This window comes from Lissotriton helveticus, chromosome 3_1 (assembly GCF_964261635.1).
Source record: "Lissotriton helveticus chromosome 3_1, aLisHel1.1, whole genome shotgun sequence".
NCBI classification, from domain to species: Eukaryota; Metazoa; Chordata; class Amphibia; order Caudata; family Salamandridae; genus Lissotriton; species Lissotriton helveticus.
Genome location: NC_136061.1, coordinates 972,122,170 through 972,150,043, shown reverse-complemented (window position 1 = coordinate 972,150,043; position 27,874 = coordinate 972,122,170). Strand labels below are relative to the sequence as shown.

The 27,874-nt window shown below is 46.5% G+C and overlaps 1 protein-coding gene across 8 annotated transcripts in view; it reads right to left on the bottom strand.

Moving 5' to 3' along the window:
• USP40 (ubiquitin specific peptidase 40) overlaps window positions 1-27,874 on the bottom strand; it is a 660,245-nt gene that overhangs the window by 116,218 nt on the left and 516,153 nt on the right. For all 8 annotated transcript variants that reach the window (XM_078681394.1, XM_078681396.1, XM_078681399.1 and 5 more), the window contains exon 30: window positions 26,503-26,713. In XM_078681394.1, coding sequence (XP_078537520.1) covers window positions 26,503-26,713 — 211 coding nt within the window. The remainder of the gene's footprint in view (window positions 1-26,502; window positions 26,714-27,874) is intronic.

The window sequence follows — 27,874 nt, the reverse complement described above, 5'->3', positions numbered from 1 at the left end:
CCATAGGTGACAGTTAGGTCAGTTCTTTTGGACGGCGTATAACAGTGTGATAACAGCATGGGTAACATGTAAAATAGGCAGTCCTGGTATTCGCCCGGGGAGGAGGGTGGGGTGCTTATGACTTTGATGAGTATACCCCTGGAAGAGAACTAGGATTACAGGTAAGTAACTTATCCTTCTCTTCCAGGGGATACTCATCAATAGTCATAACCACTGAATAGAGTAGCAAGTCCATCCCATACCCTGCGGACGAATACCAGTCTCTCTAAACAGCATACTAATATATATATTACCCAAACAAATTCTTCAGGGATGCTTGACCAACTTGAGCATCCGCCTGAGTATCAGAATCAAGGCAGTAATGGCGTGCAAAGGTATGAACCGAACGCCACGTAGCTGCCTTACAAATTTCATGAATAGGAACATTTTTAAGCATTGCTATCGTAGAAGCTTTTCCTCTAGTGGAATGCGCTCTCTGCTTGCCCGGGAGCTGTTTCCGTGCCAACTGATAAGATAACATAATACATGACACAATCCATCTAGAAATGGACCTCTTAGATGCAGGCAAGCCTGTATTCAGGGGGCCGTAGTTCACAAACAAATGATCAGACTTTCGAACACTCTTGGTTTTATCAAGATAAAATTTCAAAACTCTTTTTAAGTCCAACGAGTGTAGAGCTTTCTCAGCTGGAGTGTTCGGATTAGCAAAAAACGTAGGCACTGTAACTGACTGGTTAATATGAAAGTCCGAGACTACCTTAGGAAGGAATCTCGGATGAGTCCGAAGCACCACTCTATTCGCATGGAAAACGAGATAAGGTTCTGTAGAACAAAAAGCCTGTATCTCACTTACCCTCCGCGCAGAAGTGATAGCTACTAGGAAGGCCATCTTCCATGACAGATGTTGAAGGGACGCCTTATGAATAGGTTCGAATGGAGGACCCATCAATTTGGACAAAACCACATTAAGCTCCCAAGGAGGAGAGGGAGCCCTCACCGGAGGATACACTTTCTTGAGACCCTCCAGAAAATCCTTCACAACTGGCATCTGAAAGAAAGAAACCTGAGTGGGGGACTTTCGATATGCTGTTATTGCTGCCAGATGGACCTTTATAGAAGAATACTGTAAACCTGCTTTGGCCAAAGAAAGTAAGTATGGTAACAGTACCTGTTCTTGACCTCGAATAGGGTCATGCCCTTCAGCAGCACACCACATGAAAAAACGCTTCCACTTGAAAGCATACGACTTTCTTGTAGAAGCTCTCCTCGCCTCTCTCAAAATGTGCATACAGTCCTGCGAGAGGCCTAAATGTCCATATTGGACGAACTCAGGAGCCACACTGCCAGCTTCAGGGACGGCAGGTTGGGATGGAACACCCTGCCGTTCTCTCTGGTCAGCAGATCCGGACAGCAAGGCAGCCTCTTGTGCGGTAGTTTGGACAGATACAGGAGATCCGGGTACCACCATTGGCGAGGCCAATGCGGAGCCACCAGGATCATATCTGTCGTGGACTTGTACAGTTTCTTGATCACCAAGGGAATGAGTGGAATCGGTGGAAAAGCGTAGAGTAATGTCTCTGACCAGTCCATCCATAGAGCATTCCCCTTGGACCCTCGTTGTGGATATCTGGACGCGAAGACGCGGCATTTTGCGTTTGCAGCGTCCGCAAAGAGATCGATTTCTGGTGTCCCCCAGGCCTGGAACACATCTCTTATCACTTCTTCTTTTAAGACCGAGTCGTGTGCTTCTGCGAAGTGTCTGCTTAGGTCGTCTGCTTGGATGTGGAGGACACCCGGCAGATGGACTGCATATATTTTCATACCCCGAGCCAGAAACCACTTCCAGATTGCTTGCGCTTCGAGCGACAGAGGTCTGGATCTCGTTCCGCCCTGCTTGTTCAGATAGTACATCGTTGTTGTGTTGTCCGTTTGAACAAGCAGGGAGGATTTCTTGATCGCGGGAAAGAAAGCCTTGAGAGCTAGGTGGACAGCTCTGAGTTCCAACATGTTTATATGATACAGTCATTCTTTTTCTGACCACACTCCTTGAACTTGAAGCGATCCCAGATGAGCGCCCCATCCCTGAAGGGACGCATCTGTCACCAGCGATTGTCTGGGCATGTCCTCTTGGAAAGGCACTCCCACTACCAGATGACTCCGCTGCATCCACCATCCAATGGAGATCTGTACTGACAAGGGTAGTGACAGTTTGTCCTCCCAACAATTTGAAAACTAGGACCACTGTCCTCCAGAGACTGCTGCAGAGGTCTCATGTGCAGCCTGGCGTTTGGAACGAGGAAAATACAAGAAGCCATGGACCCTAGAAGAGACGAGATCTGCCTGGCCGTGGGTCGAGGAGTCTTCAGTAGAGTTTGACACCTGAGGAGAACGGAGGATAGTCTCTCCTCCGAAGGATACGCTTTTGCGTCCTTTGAATCCAGAAGTGCGCTCAGATAGTGTATCCTCTGCGTGGGATTGAGGATAGACTTTTTGAAGTTTACGTGTAGGCCAAGTTTCCGCAGCTGATGTATGCAGAACGTGAGATGTTGCTGAAGCAGAATCGGAGACGCACTCTTTAGCAGCCAATCGTCTAGGTAGGGATAGACGAAAATGTGCCTCTTCCTCAGGAAAGCCGCTACGACTGCCATGCACTTTGAAAAGGTGCGAGGAGCTGACTTTAGGCCGAAGGGCAAAACTGTGAATTGGAAATGGCTGGTTTGGATGCAAAACCTTAGAAACTTCCGATGCTTTGGGGCGATGGGGATGTGAAAATAAGCTTCTTGAAGATCTATGGAGCACATCCAGTCCCCTTGATGCAGAAGTGGAATTATTTGATGTAACGCCAGCATTCTGAACTTTTCTCGCCGAATGAATTGGTTGAGACGCCTGAGATCTAGTATGGGCCTGAACTCCTTGTTTGGACCTTTCTTTGGAACTAGAAAATATCGGGAGTAAATGCCTTGTCGACGATGTGTCTTTGGGACCTCCTCGATGGCATTCTTTAGGATTAAGGCAGACACCTCTTGTCTCAAAAGATGATTTCGATGGGTCACAGTCTTTTGAGGAGGAATGGAAGATGGAGGGGACTTGAATCTGATGGAATATCCATTCTTTACAATATTCAGAACCCATTTGTCTATTGTGATGTTTTTCCACTCTTCCAGGCAAAAACGAACACTTCCCCCCACCGGAGTGGGTAACAGGCTCAGGGGAAGCAAACACTCACTGCTTTTGTTGCTGTTGCTTGTTTCCAGGTGCAGACTGTCTGGAAATGCCACCTCTTCCTCTACCAGGACGACGCTGGGAGAACTGAGATCTTCCCTGATTCTGCTGTGACGACCATTGAGGGGTTTGAACCCTCTTCTGGTTCTGTCTCCTGTCGTACGGACGGTCTTTTTTCTTAAAATCCTTCCTTTTCTCAAAACCAACAGCTCTCACTGTATCAAGCTCTATCTTCATTCGCGACATCTTATCGTCAGCATGAGATCCGAAGAGCGATGTTACATTAAAAGGCAGATTAAGAATCCGGTGTTGTGCCTCAGGCTTAAGACCCGTGAGCCTCAACCAAGCTGAGCGCCTGGCGCAGAGTCCATGTGCGTATCCATGCGTAGATAAATCAGAAGCATCAGCGGCTGCACTAATCACCTGGTTAGCCACTCGCCCACCTTCGTGCAAGATCTCAAGAAAGTCGTGTTTGTCTTCTTTAGGAAGCTTTTCTGCGAAACGAGACATGGAGTCCCATAGTGCACGGTCATAGCGACCCAGCAAATCAGAAGCGCTGGCGACTTTCATGTAGGAAGCAGAGGTGGCACACATTCTCTTCCCTACTGAGTCCATAGCCTTACTGTCCTTATCCGGCGGCACAGAAGATGACGCCGCTCCTGTTTGATTTTTGCGTGGCTCTGAGACAATCACAGAATCCGGTTTTGGCTCAGCCCTCAGAAAGAACGGATCATTGTCCGGTGCTTTATATTTCTCAGCGATCCGAGAAAGAACCGCTCCCAAAGCTGCTGGAGTTAAGAACTTGTGCTGCGCAGGCTCCAACAGACCTGGTACCAGAGGAAGTAAGGGCCTTGACGTTAGCTTTTGATGCAATGTTACGAAAATGACCGATGTCTTGATGGTAGAGACCGGCATTTCGATATTAAGCTTAGCTGCTCCACAACAGAGAACCTCATTAAAGGTAATCACATCATCAATCGGTGATATCCTACTCGGAGGAGTTGACGACAGTGTCGGTGAATATCCCCTCTTCGAATTTGTAGACTTTGTCGAGGATCCAGAATCGAGCCTCCTGAAAAGAGTGGCGACGTGATGATCTAGAAGAAGGTGAAGACCGCCTCCTCACTGATACAGATTTTCACGGAGGAGTACGCTCACGTCTTATTGGAGAACGCACCAACTGTCTTGGGGCGATCTTGATCTCGAAGCAGGTCTTGCAGACACAGGTGACCTGAAATAAGATCTTGGAAGATTAATCCTCCTTATCTTTTTTTTTTTTTGCAGAGTTTTATATAGCGCGAACTAGACCCGAACCGAATCAGGTATCAGAGCGCTTTACATAGCACCAGTTACGTTACATGAGGACACACTTTCATTTTTTTTTTTTTAGGCTCGGGGAGATTAAGTGATTTGCCCAGAATCACAGGAGGTTTTTGGCGTCGTTACAGAGACTCGAACCCAGATCCCCAGGTCCGAGGTCGAGCGCCTTAGCCGTTAGGCCAACCCCTCTCCCCTAAATTAGAGCATTCTGTTTCTTTTCACAGTCTTTGATTATCCTAATGTTGCAAAAAAGGGTTCATTTAGTGGGAAATCAATTCTGATTATTAAGAGAACCCCCAACCATGGTATTACGTTTTAAGTTCTGAGTTTGTGTTTCTCCAGACCAATCACTATAAAACTATGCTGCCTACTAGTATGGTTGTCATGTGACTTCCACACCTTGTAATCCTTTGCCTTATCTAACATTTCCTATACAGTGATTTACACACGTAAGATTGATTGTCTCTGTGTAATATATGTGATGTAAAGTGCTATGACACCCTACGCTGGTATTAGTGGTGCTGTAAATTTTCTGATACTGTATTATTGTTGCATATGCTAGCAGTCTCTGCAAAGATTTTTACTTATTAGTACCAGTGGAACATACAACTGCAGCAGTGAGAAAGGTAACCAGTCAACCTTTGCAAAGTCTTCCACTCTCTAATCTCCCCCAGCCATCGTGGCGAGATATTCGTCGCTGGCTGAATAGGTGAAGGTGCTCTCGAGGGCTCTGGAGCGATCTGCACAATTTGTAGTCCCGGGGAGGAAGAAGCACTCCCAGAAGACACAGTAGGAACCTTAGACCGGTCTTTAGACACCGTCCTAGGCCTCTTAGCTGCAGGAGACGCCGACCTCCTCGACGGCAATCTCCTCAACGGTGATCTTCTCGACGGCGACCTACTAGGAGTCGACCTTCTCGACGGCGATCTTCTCGGCGGCGACTTCCTCGACGGCGATGATCTCTTAGGCGTCGACGGCATGCGCCTCGGCGGTGATGGCCTTCTTGGCGATGTTTGCCTCGACGCCAAATGACTTGGGCTCTTCGACGTCAAAACCTCTTCTGGCCGGTTCGACGTCGACGTCATGGCCCCCCCCCCGCCTTCTTGCAGTCGTAGGCGAGCCAGACCTGGACCTCCTACGCCCATGCCTCTTCTCACCTTGCTTCGACGGCGAGATCTTCTTCGACGGCGAGGGATGTTTCGACGTCGACGGGAGCTGCGACAGTGATTTCGATGCCGATTTTGAGCACAGAGGTACCTTAGAAGAAGATCTGTCCCTCGACGTAGTAGGAGACCGATGTTTTCTCTTCTCCCCTTTGTCCTTGAGCTCTTTGTGCTGAGAAGAAGGCTTCTTGGAATGAAATTCTTCTCTTCCACTCGCAGTATCTCCTCTGTCATACAGGGACTGAAGCCTGCTCTTCTCTCTCTCCCTGAGAGTTCTGTTAGACAACTTGCTGCAGTGGTAGCAGAGTTCTGGCTTGTGAGAAGATGGTAGACAAGCTACACAGACCGAATGAGGGTCTGACTTGGCCATTTTTTACCACAGGCCGGACACTTAACAAATAAAGCTGGCATTATGACTGTAAAAATAGTCAAAAACCAGGAAAAAATTGTTGAATTAGTCAAACAATGACTAAAGACGTCTAGTAAAGACGAAATAATTAGAGAAATACCAGAAGAAAGTGATAAAATATCACAAACTGGCGAGGTCAATGCTCCAGGATCCTCACAGAAGGAGCCGGAAAAAAGAACTGACCTAACTGTCACCTGTGGTGCATGATGGGAGCCTGGAGGCTCATGGAGGTCTTAAAGGCACGGCGCCAAGTTTTTCAGTTGTTACTATGCAGCCTATCTAGGCTAAATCTGCCTCTATGATCCTGCCTGTTTTTACCTTTGAAAATAAAGGTTGTGCGTTTCAAAGAAACCCAGGGCAGTGTTTTCTTCTTTACATTATCATATCATATAATGTATATGTCTTTATTTAGCAAATGTAAAAGTTTTACATGGAATAATGGCAGTTTTTGAGCCTAGTATGGTGTATTTCAGGATGCATATGTATATGTATATGCATATTATATATATATACGGGTATTTTATGTGTAGTTATATGTATATATATATATGTGTATATATATATATATATATATATATATGCATATTATTGGCTACTGCTCTGGGGTCCCGCACGTGGGCGGGACTATTCAGTGCTTATGACTATTGATGAGTATCCCCTGGAAGAGAAATCCAAAATGAACAAGATATCACTTCTCAAAGGTTGAATCAGTTCAGTTCCAACAAATCTATGAAGGCACAAAGTACCTTGGATGCATCAAAATTCAAATGCTAAACAGGCGCAGGGGAGGTGAGTCGCCAGAGAACCGAAACGAGCATTGGTTCCTCACTCCCAGGAGAGGTGAGGTGACAATTCCTTATTAAGGGGGTGGGGGCAGGGGAGTGGGGGTGATGTGTCGGTTCCTTACTGCTGGGCAGGAGAGGTGATGCGTTGGGTCCTTACTGTCAGGGGTTGTGATGCATCAGTTCCTTACTGTCAGGGGAGGTGATGCATCAATCTCCGGACATGCAGCCTCAGTTCCTTACTGTTGGGTAACGTCGAAGAAATCGGGGCTTAGGGATGATGCGTTGAATATCCAGACACGCTGCATCGATTCCACTGAGATGAAGTGGTGTGTCACGGACTTCGGTGATAGAAACTCACTTTATGGCGGTTTTTCTGACACTGCATCGGAAAGCTGGAGCCTGCGGTGAAAGGGGCAGTCGATACACTGATCGGGATCGATGTGCTGGCAGCGGCGATGGGCAGATTTTCTCCTTCAGTTCACCAGATTCTATGTCCAAGGGCCCAGGAACAGGATTTGGCACCACATGGCTTGTCGGGACTCAGCAGCAGAGCCCAGGCACTGGTAGGTGAGGGTGGGTTCACTACCAACTAGAGCTGTTACAGCTAGGTGGTCCAAATCATGTGACAATATGTGTCCTCTATGTCAGACCCAAGAGGAGACGGTGGCACATTTGCTGTTTGTTGAGTGAATACGCAGGGAGAATTGTACGTACAAATACTTCTATGCCAATCATTAAAGCTGTAGCAAAATTTCTAGGTTGGTCATGGGCCAATAGGTCACACTTTCTTTCCACCTAACAAATGCCTTTTTTGCACCTGTATATGAAGTTCCATAACTTTACTCAGACCAAAATGTACCTAGCTCTGCAATGCTGGACCCTCATGTTAGGACCAAAGCTTAGTACTTTGCAGCAGAGATTTTTATTGGTGCTTGCTTTTAATGGTTGTTCTTACTGTAAGCTATCAACGCTTTTTTATCATTATTTTATGGCTTATATATATATTTTTAAACAGTCTGTGCCCATTATGACATTGTCTAACATGTGCTAACGTTGCCCCCAAATGAGATATTCGTTTATGCTTAACACTCTTCATGTATTATTTGCTCGAGGGGATGGGACCCTCCCTATTCTGCCATTTCTTTGACAATTTGGGCCATGTGTCAATTTATATAAATTGTAATTGTTTTCTGCTTTTTTATTTCCTTTTAATTATTAGTCTGTCATTTTATGATGATGAATTTATAAATGAAAACAAGTTACTTACCTGTAACTTTGGTTCCCCAGTATTGGTAACTTTCATAGATTCCCATGCTTTGTATCATTCCCCGTCGTCGGAATGGGAGCCTCGGTAGTATCACAACCATAGAAACAAAAGAGAAAAAATAGGCCTAGGCCTCATCTCATTTTGTATCCTATCGCCCTCTTTGTGTAAAAGAGACCAAACTTTTGTCAGGACCAATCAGAGCAGCCTCACCCCATAGAACCTTCCTGAGAGAGCTCAGAGCCTCAGATTTTCGTAGCCGTTGTGCAAACCGCCACTATCTCTGTAAAAAGACTGAGCTTTCCCAGGGGAGGAGGGTGGGCGCATGGGAATCTATGAAAGTTACCAATACTGGGGAACCAAAGTTACAGGTAAGTAACTTGTTTTCTTGCCCTGAGGTACTGGCTTTTTAAGAACCGGCACAGAACCGGTAACCCAGCGGTGCCAGGGGATCAACACCCAGAGACCTCGGGTTCTCCTGAGTCAGACCGACAGAAACTTCAGAGTCTTCCAGGTGAAGTCAAAGATTAGTTTATTGGCTGCAACCAAGGTGACAGGGTCCTAGAAGTACAATACCAGTATATTCAGGAGACTGCACACTTTCACGAAGTTAGGCTTCTCTTCTTATACATAATATTCAGCCTTGGGCAAAACATTCCTTGGATTCGTGGTATTTCATTTATGGTTACTGATTACAAAAGAAAAGCAGAGTCATGATGACATGTACATATTTCACGTCGTGCTGCCCATAACAAATCATCCGGCAAGGCCCAACATTTCATCAGATATCGCTGGACCCCTAATAAAATGGTCACCTCCCCATCATAAAGCAAGTGAGGAAAAGGAGTGGAGAAAGATGTGAGCGAGATATGGCAGGTGTGCGCGCTGAAATGGTTTTATGGCTGGTTGGGCCTAGATGCTATCTTGCTCGGCCACTGGGAGGGAACTGACCTAACGAGTTCGGCCTGGGGCAATGGTTCTAACTTGTACTGGGGTCAGGGAGAAGTCGATTAAGGAGTATGTGTCCTTGTGGAATCAAATTCAACTGGATTAAGGCCTATGTAGAGGGCAACATGCAGCTAAGGATTTAGAAGGTAAATGACGATTTCGAGGTGCAATCGTCACTCGAATATGCCGAAAATACATGTACTTGATGTACTCGTCATTCTAGGTCTTTTGATACCAAATTCGTCCTATTTCGACGAAGTTTTTATTCTCGAGTCCAGTACTATTATATGAGTCTAGATTTTTCAGAACCACAGACCCTCCTTTTGCCCTTACATAGGCATTTAATCTATCCTCATGTTAATCTGAGTCCAGATCTATATTCCTAAAGTCATTGAGATGTTGCTGCAACATCATTCTAGTGCTGAGCTCATGTCTTGACACAGGCTTCCTTACACATGATGTAACACAGAGGCCACATATTGCAGGAGCACACTGTATGCATAGACAGAACAGGAAAAGAATGGCTAAGACCATCCCAATGACCATCAGAATTTTCCATCCCCAGGCAGATATCAGTCCCCAGAACCATCCCATTAATGACCAATCTCCTTTATCCACATGGATAGATTCGGAAATTTTATGTAGTTTGGAGATGGCCCCGTATACTGTTGGAGCATTATCTGGAATAAAAATGCAACAACTGGACTGGATCAATTTGCATACTCCACCTCGGTCCGCAAGTATTACATCCAAAGCGACCCGGTTCTGAAGGGTCATCAGTCGATCCGACTGGAGCTCAGCAGTCAGGTTACTAAGGGCACCAGCAGTTTCAATCACGGTGGATTCAACTACCCTTGTCAATTGCCTTATGTTTCTGCTGTTAGCCATGGCTCCCCAGAACGGCAGAACACCCATTGCAAAGTCACCAAATTCTTGACCTGCAGTGTCTTCTTTACTCAAAACACCTCTAACTACCCTTGTCCGATGGTAATCCGCCGCTGCTGTGTAGGTGGGAGGTAACAGGAATGAAACAAAACATGAGCCCGAGAAGTCAGGGGGCAACCATGTATAGGCTCTATCATGGCAGATGAAATAAGTACCCTTAGCGGCTAAAAAGGCAGGGGAAGTCTGGGATCCAAAAACGTACGTTTCTGTACAGACACTCTTCCCTAGCTGAGCTCTGGGATTCCTACCAATACCTCGCAGACACAGGTGACCTTGATGGGGTACGATCCAGATAGGGGACCATCTCTTGGCTTGCTGTTTCTCACTTAATGTAGTGCCATATCCGGTCACATTCCAACCTACATATGCAAGTATCTCATCATCCGGGGTATCTTCGTAAGAAGTTACTTCCTTGATCATGTCAACTATACCCTTGACTAGGGCGCTAGTCTTGAGGTTGTCTTTTACCGAGCGTAGGGGTTGGATTTCTCGTGCATATATGAACATTGTCCTATATGCCCATACTGACCCATTGCGACTAAATGGCAGGACCAAATAGGGGATACCCCTATCCGTGGTGTGGGGCATGAGACCACACACCCAACAGTTGGTTGTGTTCATTACAAGTTGGTGTTGGTGTAATAACTGAACGAAGGAGTTATTAATGAACTCTAATCTCCTATTTGATTAGTGGTCAGGCAAAGGGTGGAAAGAATGAGAGGAAACAGTAGGAGGAGGTATGGGTGATGTAGTGGGTGCGAATGTCACATGAAAAGAGAATAAAACATAGCTTATCAAAAAGACCATTACGCTAAATAGCATAAAAATACACATTATAAAAATTCTCTTCCTTATTGTTTTCAAAAGTCTCTGCTTAAAGTTCATTTGTTTGGCAGTTCTCTCCACATCAGGAAACTCCATCCTCTCTAAGGTGCTGCCCGCGGCGGTAGGTTGTTTCTGCTAAAGGATGCTTCCGTCAGTCTAGGGTGGCTCCCTTGGACCGACTGGAACCAGCGACCTATCGTCGTCAGCTGCACCCAAAAGTCTTTAATCAACCGCGACCCTAGCAGCGGAACCCGGATGGCGGTTCGAAAAAAACTAAAATAAGCAAGTTACCTAGATGGGAGAATCTGCACTTTCAAAAATAGGATTTGGGGAAAAAAACAAATTTTTTATTAGTCCACAAGTTTTTCTCTCGGATCATAAAATAAATCACTTTGACTTTAGTCTGTTTTTCTTGGTCGCAAATTGTAGCGTCTTTTCCCGGGTACTGTCTGGTCCAGAAAGATTAGCTCAGGTTCCACAGAGTTCAATTGTTCTGGTGGTGGCGCAGTGTCTGAAAAAATGTTCCCACTTTCGCAATCAGGATTGGCTTCTTTTACACGTTCATCAGTTGTGCGCTCTGAGTCAGTGCCTCCTGTCCGGACCCATTGGTCATGTGGCAGAGGGAAGGGTATTTTCTTACAATGGATCCCGTGGACCCAATTGGCCTTCCCCTCCACCCTAACGGTCGACCTTGTAGACAGGAGGACGAGGTGCGGCCCGGTCCATCTGGGCTGGTCGTTTCTTGTTTTTCGGAAATTCCTGACCAGCACCCAGGAACCGGGGTCAATGGAGTGACCCGGTGTCTCAGAAACCGGAGGCAAGGTGTTGTGGACCTGTTGATATAAAACACGCAATTTAGCCGTCAATTCATACAAATAGTCAAGCAAAATGGGGTGTTGCAGCTCGCTAAACTTCGTGGGCCTAGGCACTCCCCATAAGTTGGCTGGCCGACCAAATATTATTTCATAGGGGCTGAGTTTCATTCGCGAATGCACAGTCATTCTGGTGGATAGGAGTGCTACGGGTAGAGCGTCAGGCCATTTAAGACCTGTGCTCGCTTGGATTTTGGCCAATTTAAGTTTAAGCGTGCCATTGTAACATTCCACTAATCCAGCTGATTGGGGGTGATTTGCAGCGTGGAACTTCTGCCTAATGCCTAGCCCATCACACACTCTTTTCATCACACAACCCACAAATTCACTTCCGTTGTCCGACCAGACCATTCTAGGCATTCCGAACCTGGGGAAGAACTCTTTCACAAGGGCTTTCGCTGTGGACAAGGCAGTATTGTCCCTTAGGGGATAGGCTTCTACCCATCTTGAGAAGGCACAAACAACCACGAGCACATATTTTAAGTTGTTGCACCTCTCCATGTGTATGAAATCTAGCTGCAAAACCTCGAACGGATACGTAGGAGGTGCAAAATGACCAGCTGGAGTTGGGGTTCCCCTACCAGGATTGTGCTTCAGACATACCATGCAATTCTTGACAACATTCTCTGCACACTTGGGAATCCCTGAATTCCTCCACACTGGGGCCAACAACTCGCAAATCCCTTTTGCGCTGATATGGGCCATCCCATGAGCCATTGTAACCACTGCAGGCACATATGCATCGGTTAACAACCATCTCTGTTGCTTTGTCGATTCAATCCAACAACCATTTGCATCCATTCTCCCTGTACTTTCTCTCCACATGCTTAACTCTTTCTCCGTGGCCTCAGCTTGGATGGACTTCACACTTTCTATCGTGTCTTCACATATTCCAACATCACCAGTCCATCTTTCTGGGCTCACAACATACATTCGGCTCATCATATTCTTTGCAGTTTCCTTAGCAGTTTCATCAGCAAATGCATTTCCACGACCAACATCATCAATCACTTTCTTGTGAGCACTACATTTCACGATCGCTACTTTCAGGGGCAACGTCAGTGATTCAAGAAGCTCATTCACCAACTGACCATGCTGAATCTTAGCTCCATGCGAAGTCAGGAACCCACGTTCTCTCCACAATCGTCCAAAACTGTGAGCCACTCCAAAAGCATACTGGCTGTCGGTATAGACAGTCACTTTCATTCCTTTGGATAACACACATGCTCTCGTCAGTGCCACGAGTTCAGCGGCTTGAGCTGAACCATGTGGTATTCGCGCAGTTCAACGATTGTGTGCAAAGTTGTGACAGCATATGCTGTAGTCACATTACCATTTGGGAGTTTAAAGCAGGAACCATCCACCCAGAATGTACCATCACATTCAGCAAGAGGAGTGTCGAATAAATCAACTCTCCCTTTCGTCTCTTCCTCTGTTCTGAGGAAACAATCGTGCTGTTCTGAAGCATCCGATTCCTCAGCAATTGGTAACAATGTGGCTATGTTCAAGGTACTGCACCTTTTGATGTGCACATGGCTCACTAGTAGCGTCAATTCATAACTGGACAGTCGAGCACTAGTTAAGTGCTGCGTCTTGGTCCTATTTAACAATGTGTCTACTGCATGCGGGACCATCACGATTAGTGTATTATTCATTACTAGACCTGCAGACTGTCGAATAGAAACAGCTGCTGCTGCTGTGGCCCTTAAACAACTTGGCAATGCTCGTGCTACCGGATCCAAAGTTGACGAAAAGTAGGCGCATGGCCGCTGTCTATCTCCGTATAACTGAGTCAGTACAGACAATGCACAGCCCTCCTTCTCGTGGACATATAATGTGAAAGGCTTACTGTAGTTGGGGTTACCTAACACAGGGGCCGAACATAATGCTGTGCGTAATTCGAGAAAACTTTTCTGACACTCATCGGACCAAGGAATGGGATTGGGTGTATTTGTACACGTTAGCGCCAATAAGGGTTTGGCTAATAACGAAAAATTTGGAATCCACTGTCTACAGTACGATGTAATGCCCAAGAAAGCGCGTACTTCTCTCTGCGTTCTTGGCACATTCAATTTAGCTATTGCCTGAATTCTTTCTGGGGTCAGTTTCCTTCCCTCCTTCGATAAGAGATGACCTAAGTAGGTCACTTCTTGTCGACAATATTGAAGCTTGGAAAGTGACACCATGTGATGTAGATCACATAGATGACGCAGTAATTCCAACGTGGCCATTTTACATATTTTCTCAGTATCCGCAGCTATGAGCAAATCGTCCACGTACTGTACGAGAGTGGAACCTTTGGGCAAAACCATTGTGTCAAGCTGACTTTTCAGAGCTTGACTGTATATTGAGGGGCTTTCACAGTAGCCTTGAGGGGCGCGTTTAAAGCGGAAACTGCGACCACCTAGACTAAAGGAAAAAATATCCCTGCTTTCCTCAGCAATCGGGATACTGAAGAAAGCATTCTTCAGGTCAATCACCGAAAACCAGGATGCAGAGGCTGGAATCATAGTCAATAATGTTGTAATGTCGGGGACAACTGGGAATTGTGGCACCACTATCTTATTTACTTCCCTAAGATCAATCACGAATCTATACACAGGTGGCTGAGAAGGGTCAGTTCGTTTTAAAACAGGCAGAACAGGACTATTGCAAACATTGCCTCGTGTTTCTTCAATTACGTCTTTTTCAATCAACTCGTAAACAATCGCTAGCAAAGCTTTTTCGCCCTCATTGGATATTCTGTATTGGGGAATTCGTGGCATTTTGACATTCGGTTTCAATGTTAGGACATACGGTTGAATTTCTAAAAGACCTACATCATTCGGACCAGTAGCCCAAAGAATATCTGGAAGAAATGCTAATTCTGCTGGAAGCGTATTCCTCGACAAATACATGGGAGAAACCACTTTCTTACCTAAAGTCAGTTGTACTCCTGAGGGAGAACAGTACAAAGTCGCATACAATCTTTTTAGCAAATCTAATCCTAGCAAATTTTCACCACAACCTGTTGTCAAAATAAGGGGTGCTTCGAATTCACAAGGACCAACAGAAAGAGATAAAGGGTCAGAAATCGGATTTCTAACCGGGGCGCCAGAAAAACCTACGGAAACGTTCATTTCGCCAGACAAAGGTGCGCCAGGGAGTTTGGAGTGCATAATAGAACTCTTTGTAGCACCAGTATCCAACAGAAAAGGTTCTGACACACCCGATGTAATCACCTCAACGTAAGGTCCACTCTGATCTACTGGAACTGAAACAACTCCCTCTCCTTGTCTAAGGCTGTCCTAGCAATCATTACTCTCCCACTGCTCATTTTCTGTGTAATACTCATCAACGTAGTATTGAGCTGTCCTGTCAGATACGTTATTTTGCTGGTCAAACCTGTTCATAGAGTTTTGTGGTGGAAGGGGACGTGCGTCCTGAGGGGCGTTTCCACGCCCTCTACCTCTAGGCGCTTGCTGACTTCCACGACCTCTTACGCCAGAAATTCCATTCGCACGTTGTGGCAGGGCAGGACAGTCATATTTGTAATGACCCTCTTGTTTGCAGTATAAACACTGGTTGGGACCTACGCGGTTTTGATTGTAATCGAATCTCTGCAAGTTTCTCTGAGGCTGCTGAAAAGTGTTCTGGTAGTGATTCGGACCATTATTATTTTTATTACCACCATCACGTGGAGGATAGGCTTGCTGTAGCAAAACCTTCGTTTTGAGTTCTCTAGTTTTCTTCTCTACTTTATCTTTCTCATCCTTGTCTCTATTCTCGTAGTACTGTGCGGTAGCTAATATCTGGGCTGAAGATGAGACTGCCCAAGAACTTTCTGAATCTTTTAATTTCCTACACAAGTCTGGAAGTAGATTGTGCACAAATTTATCGACAAACAATCTCTGACCACCTTCTGTAGTCATATCTTGACCGCTGTGGTCAATGAATGTTTCTTCAAATCTGGTGAAGAAATCTGAAACAGTTTCTTCTTTCTTTTGCTTGCATGCAGATAACTTATCCCAATTTACGCGTATTGCAGGCATTATCGTTTTCATGTAATCTACTATTCTACCAGGTAGTTCCGCTATCAGAGGCTCAGGCTTGGCACCACCAACTTGTCGTGCATCTGCAGCAGTAATATTAGCCCACGTGTCACCTAATTCCTGGTCATGATCTACATGACGAATTTTTCCCCATAAAGGCTGTGGAACAACGTTCCCGAATAACATATCGATATCGGCCAAATTCATTATACATGACCCAGCAGTTTGCGACAATTCTTTATAGTACCCTGCAGGATTTTTACGCGGATCTGGTAGTGTTTGTTTGAGTGCTAAAACTTCAGCTCGCTTCCATGGAACATGTACCCATACGCGGTGAAAGTGGGGCAGGACAGGTGGGACAGCTGTCGCGTCACCCTCTCTCCATTGTGGGGGAACTTCTCTCATAGGGTATTGTCGTGCCTTTTTCCTACTAGATGCACTGGATTCCGATGGTGACCCAGAACTGCTTCCCTTACTTCGATATGATAATAGCATTTCAACTGCTTTTTCCACATCGGGACCTACAATCATACCCTCTCCAAACTTAAATCGTACACAACACATCTCTAGCGGGATGCATTCTTGATCATTGTCTTCTAAATCCTCGCCAAGAAAGACACACATTTGTTCGAACACATATCTCTGTGTCGCTGCTTCCCATTGATGGAAGACTTCCATGACAGACTGTAAATCATATTTTGCAGTGTCCATGACCCATTTCCGAGCTAAACCATTCAGGGAATCTCTCTCTTGATAATCAGGCAGTTGACTTCGCAACTGTCTTCGTCCTATGTTAGGGGTCGCAGCAGGCGACCCAAAAAGAGGTAAAAGAAGATTAGTAACAGTGCTGGCCATTTTCTGCCGAAGGGAAGGTGAAACGGAAGGACAAACAGATGAAAAAACGGGGTGAGATAAGGCGGGGGTAGAGATGGCAGAAGAGGTATCAGGAATAATAGATGTGGTACTAGGCAAAATCATAGAGGGGACATTAGGAGATGTAGAAAGCACTGTAGGCAAAATCGTAGAAAACACAGGTGAAACAGAAGTGGTCGGTGGGCCTGGAGGAGACTGCACCGAAGAAGTAGGAGCCAGCTGAAGAACAGCTGGTGGGTGCTGTGGAAGAGCCAGAGGCGCAGCTTGTGCAACTAAAGGTTGCGGGGGTGCTGTAGCATTCTGTGCATAGGGGGGTGGTGAAGTTAATAATTGCGACATTAATTGGTCTTTTTCACGCACTTTTGCTGTCCCTTGCAGAAGAGACGGCAAAACTGGATAACACTTATCTATTGCCATTTTACGTTGCCTGTGCAACTGCTCATTTATCTGCTCTTCCTCATTATCTTTAAACTGCACGGCAGCTTGCATTACTGAAAGTCCCCCTTCTCTCTTATTTTTCTTAGCTAATTTAATTTCTTTTTGTTTGGCTTCTTTGCGCCATAAGCGGAAAGAGTCAAACATCGCCGGCCGGGCTTTCTTTTTGAAGAGTTTAACTTCAAGGTTGTCTAAGATTTCAGAATCAAAGCTACCATATTGGGGCCATTTTAAAACACCATCTTTCCTAGTGTATTTAATCCATACCTCGTTGTAAACGATGGGGCCTACCCCATGTTTAACGTACAGCTCGTAAGTCGGAGTTCCAACTGGAGGAACCGGACACGAGTCCTCCAATCGGGAGTCCCTATTATTACTACCAAGACAAAACAAATTCCCGAGTCTAAGACTAGGCATCCTTGCTCTCTAGTCTAGTTCCAAAACTTCAAAGGATTTATCGATTACGATATTTCTCGTGAATACACGAGTCCTTCGGTTATGGTGCTTGCAAGAACCAATAAAAACCTTATGTATCTCCAAGATACCACAAAGTAAGTCCAACTAAGGACTGGGAGACGCTCCACTTATACTTAACTGAAAAATATCGATGGCTTCACCAGAAGACTCGTCTCAGCGTTTCGCTCTACCGAAAATTTCAAGGGTCCAACATCAGGGCGATAGCCAGGGCAGCAGTCCTTGTAGCCGTCGGGAAGCGGGGAACCTCGCAGTAAAGACCTTCGGACCACGTCGACATGCAGGGGTCGATGAGGTGGTGGGCCCTCCTCCGGAATTTCCACACGAAGCTCCTCACGATCTTCAGGCTGATTGGTACCACTGGAATCGCCCCAAACGCTGGGCGCCAAATGAGGTACTGGGTTTTTAAGAACCGGCACAGAACCGGTAACCCAGCGGTGCCAGGGGATCAACACCCAGAGACCTCGGGTTCTCCTGAGTCAGACCGACAGAAACTTCAGTCTTCCAGGTGAAGTCAAAGATTAGTTTATTGGCTGCAACCAAGGTGACAGGGTCCTAGAAGTACAATACCAGTATATTCAGGAGACTGCACACTTTCACGAAGTTAGGCTTCTCTTCTTATACATAATATTCAGCCTTGGGAAAAACATTCCTTGGATTCGTGGTATTTCATTTATGGTTACTGATTACAAAAGAAAAGCAGAGTCATGATGACATGTACATATTTCACGTCGTGCTGCCCATAACAAATCATCCGGCAAGGCCCAACATTTCATCAGATATCGCTGGACCCCTAATAAAATGGTCACCTCCCCATCATAAAGCAAGTGAGGAAAAGGAGTGGAGAAAGATGTGAGCGAGATATGGCAGGTGTGCGCGCTGAAATGGTTTTATGGCTGGTTGGGCCTAGATGCTATCTTGCTCGGCCACTGGGAGGGAACTGACCTAACGAGTTCGGCCTGGGGCAATGGTTCTAACTTGTACTGGGGTCAGGGAGAAGTCGATTAAGGAGTATGTGTCCTTGTGGAATCAAATTCAACTGGATTAAGGCCTATGTAGAGGGCAACATGCAGCTAAGGGTTTAGAAGGTAAATGACGATTTCGAGGTGCAATCGTCACTCGAATATGCCGAAAATACATGTACTTGATGTACTCGTCATTCTCGGTCTTTTGATACCAAATTCGTCCTATTTCGACGAAGTTTTTATTCTCGAGTCCAGTACTATTATATGAGTCTAGATTTTTCAGAACCACAGCCCCAGTATTGGAACTTTCATAGATTCCCATGCTTTGTATCAGAGTAGCTAGCAGTAAATCACCAAGACACATTTTGTAGAAACATGGCATCACATAACCATATAGCAATACTTATAGCATAGCAAACAAGAAACAAAATGTGCTCACCAGGACGGAGGGATTGTAGGGAAAGCTCACCTCTCAATGAAAAAGATTCAGCAGAACTGCTTGACCAACAGCCGCGTCGTCTCGTCCTGCAGACTCCAGGCAGTAGTGTTTCGTGAAGGTATGAGTACTGCTCCACGTTGCTGCCCTGCATATGTCCTTAATGGCGACTCCAGAGAAAAGAGCCACAGACGATGCCACAGACCTTGTGGAATGTGCACAGACTTTTCTGTCCAGTGGCTTGCCCGCCTCCTGATGGCAGAATTGAATCGCACTGGAGATCCAGCGGGAAATGCCACTCATTGCCAAAGGAAACCCCTTCTGTGGTGCGCTGTAGGACACAAACAATTGAGATGATTTTCGAAAGGGTCGTGTGCGTTCTAAGTAGAATTTCAAGCATCTTTGAACGTCCAAAGAATGTAATGTGCGTTCCGCAGGCGTAGAAGGGCGCGGAAAGAAAGACTTTAAAATCAAAGGTTCATTCAAGTGGAACTCAGACGGCACCTTCGGAATACATTTCGGATTGGTGCGAAGGATAAGCACATCTTTTTTTAATTGAAGGAATGGATGCACTATGGAGAGGGCTTGAAGCTCACTAAACCTTCTCGCTGATGTTAGAGCCAAGAGGAGGGCAAGTTTCCAAGACAGGAATTTTAAGTCCGCCTTGTGCACCGGCTCAAACGGAGCTTTCATGAGCTGAGCCAGGACAAGATTGAGCTGCCAAACTGGCGGAGGAGGGCGAACTGGAGGATACATCCGAAATAAGCCTTTCAAGAATTGTTCAACAATCCTAGAGGACCATAAGGACGGACCTGAAGAACTGCGCCAAAACCTCGATATGGCTGCAAGATGTACCTTCACAGACGAATGCGCCAACCCAGACTTAGCCAATGATAGTATATATGGCAAAAGTTGATGAGGCAGAGATTTGTAAGGATGGAGACCTTGTCTTTGACACCACAGGCAGAACCTCTTCCATTTCGCCTTGTAAGTTTTATTAGTGCTTGGTGCTCGAGCGTGGGACAAAACTTCTCTACACTCCTCGGGGAGATTCAGATGACGGAACTCCCTGTGTTCAGGAGCCACGCTGTCAAGTGCAACGATTTTGGATCCGGATGGAACACTTGCCCCTGATTCCTCGATAATAGGGACGGAATTGGACGCAAGCGAATTGGATGATCCTGGGAGAGTAGAAGGAGTTCTGTGTACCAGAATTGCCGGGGCCACGCCGGTGCAATGAGAATCATCTTGCATGGTTCCGCCTTCATCTTCCTGAGTACTCGTGGGATGAGGGGAATTGGCGGAAAAGCGTACAAGAATGCACCGTACCAGGCAATCGAAAGGGCGTTCCCCAGAGATCCCTGATGGTGAACTTTGCTTGCGTAAAACCGCCATTTGGCGTTCACCGGAGAGGCAAAGAGGTCGATGGTCGGTCTCCCCCAGACCGAGAACACACTCTCCAGAATGGACTGATTCAATTCCCATTCGTGATTCACCTCTGTCTGGCGACTCAGGGCATCCGCCGTGACATTGAGAGAACCTGCCAGGTGTTCGGCCTGCAAAGTGATCCTGTGAAGAATCGCATAATCCCAGATTCTCTGAGCTTCTTTGGACAGAGTTTGCGACTTCGTTCCACCTTGCTTGTTGATGTACTGCATGGCCGTCGTATTGTCCGTCCGGACCAGCACTGTTTGATTTTGAACTCTGGGAAGGAAAGCCTGCAAAGCCAGCTGAATGGCCATCAGCTCCAAAAAATGTATATGGCACTGGCGCTGGTCTGGACTCCAGTGTCTGCTGACTTGAAGCTCTCGGAGTACTGCTCCCCAGCCTTCCAAAGAGGCATCTGTAGTCATGATCAGGGGGGATGGTGGAACCCTGAATGTCAGACCTTCTGTGATATTGTCTTTGACTAGCCACCACTCTCATGCCGTTCTCATTTGTGGCGTCACAAACACCTTGTCGTTGAACGATCCCTCTGCTTGGCACCATTGTTTGTCTAGCTCTTCCTGCAGAGGACGCATTCGCAGCCTGCAATGCGGTATTAATGGTATGCAGGATGACATCGACCCGAGCAGGGACTTGTATTGTCGGACTGAAAGGCATTTCTTGTTGAGCACCTGGCGAGCCGAGACGATCAACTTCTGTTGACGTTCCTCCGAAGGACGAGCTGTGCAGTGCGTCGTGTCTAAAATGGCCCCAAGGAACCTTGTGGATCTGGAGGGCTGCAGAAACGACTTGTGTTTGTTGAGCTGAAGGCCCAGGTGACTGAACAACTGGATGCAAGTGGAAACGGCTTGAGAAGTTTCCTTGAAAGATGGAGCCTTGACGAGCCAGTCGTCCAAGTAAGGGAAAACCTCCAGGGATTGTTTTCATAGAAAAGCTGCTACTGGTGCCAACACTTTGGTGAATACCCGTGGTGCAGACCGAAGGCCAAACGGAAGCACCTTGAATTGGAAATGGCTCTTGCCCACTGTGAAGCGTAGATATGGTCTGTGAGCTGGGTGTATCGGTATGTGGAAATACGCATCTTCTAAATCTAGACATAGTCGCCTGGGTTCAAAAGAGGAAGAATATCTTGAAGAGTGACCATCCTGAAAGAGAGATAAGTGTTGAGCTCTCGTAGGTCTAGTATGGGGCGCCAGGTCTCTGCCGTCTTCCGAACCAGGAAGAACCTGGAATAAAAACCTCTGCCCCTCTGAGAGAGAGGTACCGGTTCTATTGCCCCCTTGATGAACAATTGGTGGGCTTCGAGGTGGAGCAGTCCCAGATGTTTTGTGCGGGTGGCGCCCGGAGCTCTCGTTGGAGGAAGATCTTGGAATTCCAACGTATGGCCACTCTGAACAATATTCAGGACCCACTGGTCCGATGTTATATACTTCCCGCTGTTCAGACAAATGGATATCCTGCCCCCTACTGATGTGACTGAGAGGGGAGGAACAGTCGGTAGAGCCAGGAGGCCGCTATTGCCTCTTGGCATTGTCGCGTCCCTGGCAGTTCTGACGCCCTCGCTGAGGGTGGCGAGAGAAAGACGCCGATTGTCCCTGCCGTTGATTCGAATATTGAGTCTTATAAGACTGCGAAGACTGCGAGGAATATCTCTGCTGGCTGTTGCCTCTATAAGAAGAGAAACCTCTGCCTCGTGCACCTCTAAATGGGACCTTACGATAGTTCAGTGATCCCAATGACTACGCCGTGTCCGTATCCTTCTTTATACTTTGCAGGGTATCATCAACATGCTTACCAAAAAGCATCTCCCCATCAAATGGGAGGTCCAGGATTTTATTTTGGACCTCCTGACGAAACCAGGTGGCTCTCAACCAGCCCTGACGACGTAGCACTGCTGACCCTGCTAAGGCACGAAAAGCCGTGGAAGCTATATCCATAGCACAGTCGATTACTTCGGAGGATGATTTTTCTCCCTCCATCAGGACTCTCCTGGCCTCTTCCCTCGCGGAGTCTAGCAGTTGTTCCACAAATGGCTCCATGTCACACCACATCTGGCGATCGTATCTGCCTAGAATGGCGAGAGCATTTGCTGTTCGAACAAGCAAGCTGGCCATGGAAGAAAACCTCTTTCCCATGTTATCCAGGCGCCTACCGTCCTTGTCCGGAGGCGTAGTCAAAGGCGTTGATGGGTTTTTGGATTTGCTTTGAGCGGCCTGTGAGATCACCGAATCAGGCTTCGGCTGCCCAAGAAGACAAGCTGGACTGCCCTCCGGAGCCTTATATTTATTTTCCAGCCTGTGAAGAACCGGGATAACAGTGGCTGGATTTTGCATGATTTGATCCCTTCCTGCCACACATGCTCAATTATGGGAATGGATTTGACAGATTTTCTGTATTGTTCCTTGAAGTCATACAGGAAACATTCAGACTGTTCCCTTGTAATTGGTAGTCCAAACCTCTTTGACGCTCTCTCCATGAGGTTATGGAACCCCCCTATATCGACTGGAGGGGAAACAGAAGTATCTCGACCAGTGGCGTCTGGATCCTGTAGTCCACTGGCACCGGGATCCAAGTCTGGGTCCTGCAATGGATCAGCTAATGGATCCACCTGTACGTCATCATCATCAGAAGAGGTATCCTGCTGAACGGTATTGGCGAGCTCGGGATCCGATGTCCGGGAAAGGACCGTTGGTATGACCACCGGTGGCGTGAGAGGCACCACTTGTGAAGGAGGCAGTACGACAACTGGTTGCGCTTGCGGCAACACCTGAGGTGGAGGTTGTGCAGGCGGCATTGAAGGTTCCAAAGGAAACCTGGTTCTATAGTCCTGCAGCATCATCTGTAGATCAAAGACTAGAGAGGCCGGCATGGCCACCATGTCCTGTCCCAAACCTGGCGGACGTCGCTCCTGAGGAACATAGTGATGCACCTGTTGGTCATATGCCTGCTCATAATATTCCTCCGTGTCAGTCTCTTGCAATTTCACATTTAAATCTGAGGGACTGTAGGCATCCCCATAATGGCCTCCATCTTCCTCATCCGACTCGTCATCCAGAAGCATTGTCGGTGGAAGCGACGAAACCCGTCTTGGAGACGTCATTTCAGGTGTAATTTTCAGCTTCTGTATAGGAAATTGCAGTTTTTGACCCGTCGACGACCTCGTTGACGGAGCCGTCGTCGACGGTGCGGAAGTCGTCGACGGTATCGTCGATAGAATCGTCGACGGCACAGTGGACCTCGTCGACGGAGTCTTGGTCGTCGTCGACAGTATTATCGTCGACGGTTTCGTCGACTAACTCGTCGTCATCACCATCAGTGGCGACGTCGAAGTCGTTGTTGTCGTCGACGTAGTCTTCGTCGACAACGAGGCCGTCGACAGCACCTTTCCGGAGATCATCATCATCGTCGACGAGGAAGAAGTCATCGTCGACGAACCGGGTACCTTAAACGACGAAGTCGTCGACGTCGAAACCGCTACCGACGACGATCCCGTCGACGGAGCCAAGGAAACAGCGGAAATTTTCATAGAAGCAATCGTCGTCGACGTACCTGATGTTTTTGTCGTCGACGGACGCTGTTTTCTCTCAGGCACGGTTCCTGGTTTGACTGTAGAGGATTTTTTACCAGTCTTTTCCTTTTTGGATGGAGGAGAAGTGGTAGAAACCCCCTTTTTGTCCTTAGTGGCTGTAACCAATCCAGCAGCCTGTCCCTGCCTCTCCTTTTCACTTCCGTTAGGAGATTTAAGGGGACTAGCCCTCTCAGACCTGTCAGAGATCTTATGAGGGGCCTTGATAGGGGGCTCGGCTGAAGAAGAAGAAGGAGGAGACCTACCCCTCTTCTTGGATCTGTGAGAGGAATCCAGAGATGTTGAATCCTCTTCATCTGATGAGAGCACCTCCTTCCGAGTCTTCATTTTCTGAAGCCAGGTCAAAAGCCGGCCCTCTCTGTCCCGAAGTGTCTTTTTGCTGAGTTTTATATGGCGCGAACTAGACCCGAACCGAATCTGGTATCAGAGCGCTTTACATAGCACCAGTTACGTTACATGAGGACAGACACACATTCATTTTTTAGGCACGGGGAGATTAAGTGATTTGCCCAAAATCACAGGAGGTTTTTGGCGTCGTTACCGAGACTTGAACCCAGTTCCCCAGGCCCGAGGTCGAGCGCCCTTTCCGTTAGGCCAGGGCAGTCAGTCAGGCTTGCAGTCAGTGGCCTTGTGGTCTGGGTATAAGCAATAGATACAGCTTTCATGCTTATCTTCTATAAAAAGTCTCTTTTTTCCACAAGACGCACAGGACCTGAATAAGGCCTTCTTCTCCTTGTCAGACATGTCTTGATTGTAGTTGAAAAATTTAAGAAATAACTAGTAAGAATTAGAAAACTGAGCAGAGCTCAGTGGAGACTCCCTAGCACAACGTGCGGTAGAAAAATCAGAGGCTCTGAGCTCTCTCAGGAAGGTTCTATGGGGTGAGGCTGCTCTGATTGGTCCTGACAAAAGTTTGGTCTCTTTTACACAAAGAGGGTGATAGGATACAAAATGAGATGAGGCCTAGGCCTATTTTTTCCTCTTTTGTTTTCTATGGTTGTGATACTACCGAGGCTCCCATTCCGACGACGGGGAATGATACAAAGCATGGGAATCTATGAAAGTTCCAATACTGGGGCAAGTTATATTATTGCACTTTTATTGCAGTAATTGCCGAAATAAAGTTTTTTGACTGACTGGCTTTTAAAACAATGTCATGAAGACCCAATTGTATTTTTAAACAAGTCTTTCAATCATGTCTAACTACTTTGTATATTGATATTGAATTATCTTTTTAGTAACATGTTTTGTACTTCGCTTTTATGACTAACAGTCGAATGAAGCTTGTTTGATGATGATGGTAGGTGAAGTCTTTGGTGGCCCTGAGACTTCTCAACAGGAGGCAAGCACACATAAGCTCTTGAAGAACCTTGGAAACAGAAAGCAAAGTCCAGTCCTTTCACTCCCAGGACAGAAGCAGCAAGCAGCAGGCCAGTACAACAAAGCAAAAGGCAGAGTCACAGTCTCTCCTACAGCATCCAGCTCTTCTTCTTGGCAGAATGTCCTTTATTTCTGAAGTGTTCTGATTTGAGAGTGTCAGAGGTCGACTACTTCTAGCCCTTTCATCCTTTGAAGTAGGCAACATTCAATGGAAAGTCTTTGTATGCATGAGGCCCTGCCTTTCCCTGACCTGGCTCCAGACACACTATCGGGGGGGAGACAGTTTTGTCTGAGGACAGGCACAGCCCTACTCAGGTTTATTCTAGCTCAGGAAGGCCCATCAGGATATGCAAGAGACACCTCAGCTACATTTGTTTGATTGTCTAGAGTAAATGCACAGAAGTCCAAAGTCATCCTACCCCAGACGTGGATTCAACAGATAAGCAGAGGCACAGAATGGTTAAGCAAGAAAATGCCCACTTAAAGTGGCATTTTCAAACCTGCAACTTAAAAACAAATTTCACCAAAAGATGTATTTCTAAATTGTGAGTTCAGAGACCCCAAATCGGCTCCCAATGAGAAATTATACTTAACATATTTCAAGGGAATTCGCGTTACCATACGGGAAAGAGAGTCCTTGCAATAGTGAAAAACAAAATGTGTAGTATTTCACTATTAGGACAACTAATACACACTAGTACATGTACTACCTTTTAAATACACCGTACCCTGCCTATGGGGCTCCTCTGGTGCCTACCTTAATCGTAACTAACAGGTTTGCACCTGGCATGTGGGTGCACTTGTTAGGTCGAAATGCCAGTTTCAAACTGCACATACAGACACTGCAGTGGCAGATTTGAGAAAAGTTTGCTGAGCTACTCTTGTGCGTGGCACAATAAGTGCTGGAGGCCCACGAGTAGCATTTGATTTACAGTCCCTGGGCACACCTGGTGCACTTTACTAGACACTTCCTAGTAAATCAAATATGCCAATCGTGGATAAACTAATCTCCAATACAATTTAGACAGAAAGCATGCGAACGTTAGAAGACACCAAAGTACTACCATGGCCGAACTTGAAACTGAGGTGATTTGTGTGCTAAATGAGCACGTTCTGGTCTTACCCAACTGGATATTGGCACCCACTCAAATTTGTCAGGCAGGTGTTTTGCAAGCTCAAGCTTCTCAGCAGGCAAAGAAAAGACCGCAGCAACCCGTTGCCGCAGTGAGCGTGCAGTGCATTCTCTGGAGATGTCCCACACCATGTCTATTGCTGGATAATATTCACGATGGCCAGGAATCTTCATCTGGACACGCAGGAGCAAATCTGCTGAACTGGATAATGACAAAGAGAGTGATAGAGAGAGGAGGCAAAAACGCATACAGTGAGTGAGAGACCATAATCACATCAGTATTAAATGAAGACTAGGAAGGAGGTGGTGAGATGCACGGATAGGACGTATTGGCAATCTAGATCTCGGGTCTCCAAAGTCAGACCGGGAGGGTTGGATCCATGCCAGATTTTAGGCATATCCCATTTTAGACAAATGTAGTTATCTTAAAAATCTGGCATGGATCCAGCCCTCCAGGACCGACATTGGAGAACCCCTATTTAGATTATGAAGGGCGTCCACTACCCACATAACAAGTCTGCCCTGACAAGAGCCATCCACTACTTGCTTTCCATGTTCACAACACACTTTGCTGGATCACTCTTCCTCTGACTTAAGTTCCTCAGTCAGCTCAGTCACAACACCTTTACCAAACATCAGTGCTCTTGAAAATTAAACTTTACCAACATTTCTCTCAAGATTTTACAAATCTTAACATGGTGACAGACCTCCAGATTAAGGTCAACCACAGCAATCAGATAGTTCTCTCTCCTATAACTTGCATCTTAATACTTAAGGAACACCGAGTTGTCCTAGACCACACAACTTTCCAACTTCGTGCTGTGATCATGCTCTCCTCTCCCCAATCGATGATTCACCTCATGCTCCAGAGGCATTTCCTCTACAAAAGGTCAATTCTCTCGCCTGGCATTGACACATCACCTACTTCTCTACATGCAGTCACACAAACCCAAAAATACAAAGACACATTCCCTCTGCCAATCAAGATTATCACATATTTTCTAGGCTGTAATACTAACTAAATGATGGACTTGTTGAATGATCATGTATGAAACTACAGTAGGTACTGGCTGCTATTTTAGTTAAGTTATTTCCAGCATTTCATATGCAGTATTCTTAGGGCCAGATGTACGACCATTGCATTTTGCGAGTCGCAAATTGCGTCAAATTACGACTCGCAATGTATAACAATGTCTCAGACACTGTTTGCAATTCCCAATGGGGTCGCACATTGAATGCCTCATCAATATTCATGAGGCAAGCGCAATTTGCGACCCCATTGGGAATGGCTAGCACTCACATGGATGGTGGCCTGCTGGGGTCAGCAGAACACCACATCTGTGACTGCTTTTTAAATAAAGCA